Source organism: Siniperca chuatsi, linkage group LG17, assembly GCF_020085105.1.
Source record: "Siniperca chuatsi isolate FFG_IHB_CAS linkage group LG17, ASM2008510v1, whole genome shotgun sequence".
NCBI lineage: Eukaryota > Metazoa > Chordata > Actinopteri > Centrarchiformes > Sinipercidae > Siniperca > Siniperca chuatsi.
This window is the reverse complement of record NC_058058.1, coordinates 21,352,549-21,359,186: the sequence shown is the minus strand read 5'-3', so window position 1 is coordinate 21,359,186 and position 6,638 is coordinate 21,352,549. Positions and strand designations below refer to the sequence as shown.

General features: G+C 38.7%; 1 protein-coding gene across 3 annotated transcripts in view; it reads right to left on the bottom strand.

The window, feature by feature from the left end:
• Positions 1-2,564: 2,564 nt before the first annotated feature.
• The window catches only part of ldlrap1a (low density lipoprotein receptor adaptor protein 1a), a 16,914-nt gene continuing 12,840 nt past the window's right edge, over positions 2,565-6,638 (bottom strand). For 2 of the 3 annotated variants that reach the window (XM_044172505.1, XM_044172506.1), the window contains exons 7-9: positions 5,833-5,960; positions 5,455-5,489; positions 2,565-3,523 (exon numbers count right to left, since the gene is read on the bottom strand). In XM_044172505.1, the coding sequence (XP_044028440.1) occupies positions 3,379-3,523; positions 5,455-5,489; positions 5,833-5,960 (308 nt within the window). In that variant the 3' untranslated portion in view covers positions 2,565-3,378. Of the gene's footprint in view, positions 3,524-5,104; positions 5,137-5,454; positions 5,490-5,832; positions 5,961-6,638 lie in introns of all 3 variants that reach the window. The other variant, XM_044172507.1, reaches the window with a different exon arrangement.

Below are 6,638 nucleotides of genomic sequence, written 5' to 3'. Positions count from 1 at the left end.
TTGATGGTCCATATGTTGCTAGCTAGCTAACAGCTAACATCTGTACAGTTAGTATATTGGCTGTTTGAGGCGAATGCATATGGTCCAGAAGTCAAATTTACAGGAAGAGTGAAAATAGCTTCCCTTTTGTCTGAACACACCCTTTTTTTTGTTGCTGTTTGCTGATGTTCACCTTTGGACAGAGCCAGGCTAACTGTCCCCCCCGTTTCCAGTCTTTGTGCTAAGCGTACTGTCTCCCGCTTGAGCTTCACATTTAATGAACAGATAGGAGTGTGGTCTCAATATTTTCACCTGACTCTCGGTGAGAAAGCGAATGAGCTTATTTCCCAAATTGTCAAAATTTTCCTTATAATCATATACAGATTTCATATTCACATTTTGTTTTTCTTCCACTCTACCTTAGACTCTGCAAGATGAGAAATAATACTGCTGGGATGTGTTTTGGGGGTTATGTGATCTCTGCATATTAAAAAGGAAATGCATTCAGGTTTATAGCAAAGATAGTTTTATTCACTTGTTTCTACAGGTCAGATGAAAAAAAAACGTTCAGAAAGGGCCTGCATTTCACCACTGTGGTGTTGGTAAGAAATTTGATACACTTTGTGTCAATAGAAATATACAAACACAAAAAGGAAAACCACCTAGTTTAAAATGGGACTGTGAAACAGTGTGCTGTAAATATACCTAATGTTTTGCTGCTTTTATCCATCCTGAATCACTTGACCTTGATGCCCAGAACTCTGAGTCTTTATCCCTTATTGCCTTTTGCCTGGCTGTATCTCACTGTGCATGCTTTCATCAAACTTACATACAGTGAGACAGAGAGTTGGAGCTCCTTTTGAGGAAAGACTGTTAAATAATGCAGGTGGTTAAGTAAGCTTGTCGGAACGAATTGTAAAAAAGCCCCTGCTTCACTGAGCCAGAGCCTATTAGACAGAGGAAGGGGGGGTGTAACTGCATGACTTTCAGCCCTCCAGAGTCCTGTTCACACACACAGGTCCAATACAGAACGTGGCAAGGAACATGTGTGTTGGGCTGTGATGAGGAAGCCAGACAGGCTGTGCTCTTCCCCTGCCATCATGTCCTCTCGCTGGTGGTTTATAGGTCCGTCTGGCACAAAGCATCCATTGGTTTTTCCTCCTTATGACCTACTCTCTCAGCGCTAATAAAGTTGCATTTATTGACCTATACTGTCACTTCAAATTTAGGACAACGGAGCAGGAATAGGACAGGCTTTTTAGACAGAATTAGACATGTTATAACATCATCGTCTGGCAATGGCGAGTACAAATGACTGTCTTGGTCCAGAGCTGAAGATGTGACCAGAATCATATACTGCTAGACTCAAATAACAGTCATCTCAACCATACTGTGTGGCCTTCACTTGATTGGATAGTACAGGGCTGCCCCCTGCTGCTGGTAAAAACAAACTGCACCTTTGCCTCTTAAGGACTACATTGTCAGTCTATGGTATGAATACAGTGTGTCATTTCATACCCAAGGAGACCCAACGGTGAGGAATCACATGGAAAGGACCAAATATACAAATACAGCCATTTGTTAGTTGGCACGAGCCTATTCAGACACCACAGAAGTGGAAAACGAGCAAACTGATTACTAAACACAGTAACCATATAACTGTGACCACATGGTGGAGACAATAGAGACACTCACTGGGAAACTGACACAGACATCCAGTCATGTGCATCAAACAGCAGGTGGTCTGTCTTCATGAAACATCTGGGAAGATCCTTATAGGAAAAATAATAATTATTATTTTAAATGACAGTGAGGCCCACTATTTCTTTTTGATGCACTTCGACTCCTGTAACAATTCCAACAATAGTCAAGGAACACTCACCACACCTTGACATTGGCTTCCTCTATTTTTGAATGACAGTTTGGTTTTGTTAAAGTTTTGGGCATGCTCTACCAGGTGAGTTAACAAGGCTCTGAATGGTTTAGCACCTCCATACTCAAAGCTGCTGCCTTAGGTCATCAAAACCTACAGCCTTAAATATAAAGAAAAAGAAGAAGTATGAAGAAGCAGCCTTTTCTTATTATGAACCTCAACTGTGGGACAGCCTGCCCATACACATTCAATAAGCAGCTTCTGTAAATTCCTTGCCCATATTCTACGGACATTTTTCTATGTTTTATTCTATTTTAAATTGTTTAAGACATTTTAATCTGTTTTTATCTTTTTAATGTAATCTTTATGTAAAGCACTTTGAGGTGCATCTTACATATGAAAGGTGCTATACAAATTGTTTATTACTATCTTCATTTCCGGTTAGTTTGCCAGTTGTCATGAAATTGTAGATTTTTTAAGCACTAAGGACTTCTCTTCCATGTTGGCCTAAAAGCTGAGGTTCAAAGTTCATTCTTGACTTCAGAAATGATTAAAAGCTCCACAACAGCTACTAAATTGACCTTGTGGTAGCACTGTCAAGAATGAACTTTGAACATCAATTACAACAATACGTTCTCTTCTGCATAGAGCCAGTATGTAAATGTAGTCATTGTATTGTTAATAAATTACATTAATATACCAAAAGAGTTGATTTCTTATTCATGCATAGATTTTAATTCTGTATAATGCTGGTAGATTACAGTGTATATGAAATGGCCATAATGGAATCTGATAACCTTTAACACATCTGGGCTTCTGTCAAGAGAACACTGTTAATCTGCAGTGACAACATGTCTTGAATAAGCCACCGCTACAAAAAACAAGTTCATATAAATACAACTAGACTGATTTTCAGATTTTAGACAAAACAATCAGCACCCAAGGTGGTGGAAGGCCAAATCCTCTCATTAGCTAAATCCACTGAAACTTGAGCAATCATTAATTTTGTTAAACTTAAAGATACAGTGTGACTGATTGTCCTGCTGCTGTTAATAAGGCCTGTTGATACAGTCTATACATCGGTCCCCTCCTACTCTTGTCTTCATCCATGAAAAAAATAATTATACAAACTATAAATTATAACTAAACAAATATACAGAACACTGATTATTGCCAAAATTACTGAAACAAAAAAAAATGTAAGCAAACAGAGCTACAGATGCTGACATAAGATGACTTGGTGTAAGGATATTTGCAGTGTAATAACAGAACTCATGTAGTAAATTTTGAAAGATGATATTATTGCTTTGGTGTGTTTCCACATAGAAGGGAAGAATTGTCCATGTGAAGAGTGCAACAACAAGGTGAAGAGGCCAAACGTTATCTCACAGTTCCACGCTTATTCCCTTACGGACTTACTGTAGCCTCATCCTAAATACACAGTGATGCCTTGTTAATTCATAGGAACACCTCAAAACACCCCTCCTCCCCTCAGTTGTGTCTCTCTCGCTGCTGTGTTGTGGTGGTCAGAAGCTGAAGATATTGTCCCCGAACAGGCTGAGACCGTTAGGAGTGTTTCCATTGGCGCTGTCCCAGTCGGGTTCAGTGAGCCAGTCTTGGGGTGTCACCCCAATGTCCAAGACCTGGGGGTTAGTACGCGACACTGCCAGGCTGAAGAGAAAAAGATGAATGGATGAATAGAAAAAACAAACAAAAAAAACCCTCAAAAAAAAAAAAAAAAGAGCTCTGTTCCAGTCTAAACAATGTGAAACCATTAAAAAGTATGAGGCTGGCATTAATCTAATTCTTTCTATTTGTCACCAAATCCAATTGATAGACCAAAACCAACAAGGGTTAGTCCATCCCCCAATAATTTACAACCTCAAAACCCTGTCTGTTGCACCCAGGTTTATATGTCGCATACACATATGTGCATTGAAATGCAATGTGGCGTGCCTCTAAGGTAGTGCTAAAAAACTAGTATGAAAAATAAGGGTCCTGAAAAAAAAAAAACCCAAAACAAACAAAAAAAACCAACAAGATAAAAAATTATAAATTTACGTAAAAAAGAAAAATTTACACGTCACAAGTGCAAATTTGCAATGTGCAGGGCAGTGCAAGGGATCCGCTGAACACAACGTGCTAGGCAAGGATATACATTTAGTAAGAGGTTGTTGGCTTTGAACCATAGTGGCTGGTAGGTAGGCCTACCTTTACAGCACCAGGACGATATGTGTGGGATTAACTCCAAATTAACTACTGTGCCCACGTTCACGGTAATGAAAGAAGATAACACGTAGTGCATCCGTGCAGCTAACTGAACAACGATGGACAACAATAGAGCTCTATAGCACAGAGGAACAAGATCAGGTTTTGGATACACAGACAATACTTGTTAGTAGAATCAATTTATTGTAGTATTTTTCTGGACTTTGTTGAAAATAAGAAAAATATAGAATATCAGCAGCCTTATCCGTTAAGATAATCAAGACTTAAAACTAGCCTAAATGGTGTAAGATGAAAATGTGCTACACTGAGCAATATCAAAATCTTTCCCCTCTTCTTTTTCACTGGACTTGAGGCCTAATGTCACTGCGCCAGAATAGCTGTTTCTCCTTAGCTCCTCCCTTTAAAGTTTGGATTAAACAGCGATTTTAATGCTGCCTCCACAGCAGCTCAGCCTCCCAGACATGTTTGTATAACTAAAGCCTCAATCTCTTCTAATCAAGATCCCTCAGTTTGGCTGCAAACTGCCTTTTGTCTGTGGGATAATAATATATACAAAGTCCGGGTGGAGGTCAACAGGATTACAGCAAGACATTCAGCTGCTTCACTTTTACACCAGCGGCCATAAACGTAAGTGCACAACAAAGCCCTGTGTGTGTACTGGAGGCACATTATTTCCACTGATTCAGTCCATTCATTTAAAGACAAACACATACTATAAAAAATAAAAAAAAACAATTTTTGGTGAAGATGAGATGGGTAGAGACAATGACATCTTTTACTTTGACTGAAACTCAATACTTTGAGTTAGCTTTATTTTCTGAACCCAGTCGACAAATTTCATCTGGGGAGGAAATAAAAAGGACACAGGAAGCTATTCCACACTATTGATTAATAGTACTGACCTGTGAACAGTGGTATTGGATTTGGCGGTGATTGAATGGAATGGATTAAGGTTAGGTTAGTAATTACGACTACTACACTAAAGTAAGGCTTGTAACAGCTGACAGTGGTACTCAACTTTACCTGGAAATGAACCATAGCTATCCAGAGCACAGCTGGAGACACAAACACACAATAGATTGAGGACAGTTTAGCTATCAAATTATTTCTCATTGATTGTATCTCTTGAGATCATCCCTTCATTTCCTCGCTTTCTATATAATCAGAGACTTGAGGATTTGTATTTTGCAGTACACAGAAATCATCAGTAAGTGGCGCTGTAAAGCCAAGTAGTATGAGAATGAACTACAGTATACTGAAGGATTTGACAAGGCAGAGTTTGGTGAGGGGGTATTTTATTTTAACAAGCAGCAGAGTGAATCAACTAGGATTAATTTCACTTAATAATAAAACTATTAAGACAAATCTCTCACCTGGAGAAGGCTTCATCCAAACCATCTTCTATTTCCTGGAAGAACAGGAATCTTGGTTTAATTCACACAGTGAATATTAAACAAACAAACTAACATGTGTGGTGATGGTGTTTGAATATAACTACATGTAATACCTATTTAAGACTCAAAGAAATGTTATTTTCAAAATGTATTTAAAAAGGTTTTGAGATATTCTTAAGATATTTCAGGATAATTTTCCAGGATCTGCAGACATAAATCAATTTGAAACACAGAGACACACGGGATCCAAATCTCAAATAGAAAATGGATATCAAGACAAGTTTAAAGACAATTTAAGAGAGTAACAAATGCCTCACTTGTCCATAGGTACAACACAGAGCCAGAGGAGGAGCTTACCCAGGCAGGGTTGTTATTGGTCTCAGAGGGCCTGTGGTTATCCAGCTGATCCTCCTCTACATTCCCATTGGTCTCCACTACCACATTCACACTGTCCTCAAAGTTCAATAGGTTGTCTGTGGCAACATCTACTTGGAGGAGAGGGAAGGACAACCCATTAGTGCTGGAGTATACAAAGGTAATCTGTGTTTACTGTAAAATGTCATATTAAAGAGACAAGTCTACAGCCATGCTAGCTGGCCGTCCTGTAAGGCTATAATGCTCACTACATAACCAGAAGAAACACCTAAATCAAAAGGGTAAATTTTAGAGTAGAGGGGGGATAAGATAATAGTTTGCAATGTCATTTTATATTTTTATTTATCTATTATTTTATTCTCTCTTTTCTGCAGTCATGGGGATATAGGTATGGGTGGCGGGTGGTGATTGGCTTTGGGTCTGTATTTGTGATTATAAGTGGCTGAAATTTAAGGGTTTTTTATTTCCATATTGTAAAGAACTAAGACAGATGTTGGACATTTTGTCTGCGTTTTTGATGGCTGTGTGTGACTGATTTCATTCACTGCTGCATTCAGTGCTTTTAAGTCTTCTTTTAAATTATGTCCCTTATGTTCCTGTGCCCCCACCACACGAGATCAGAAAATGAAACAACCCCCCCCCCCCAAAAAAATAGTCACAACAAAAATAAAATACATAAAAATATTATCTACAGCGTCTGTTTCAGGACATATCGGACTCAACTTGTCAGGCTCAGTTTCAAATTGTAGGAGCTCAACTTTCACTGCTGAGCTGCACTTTGATTCAGC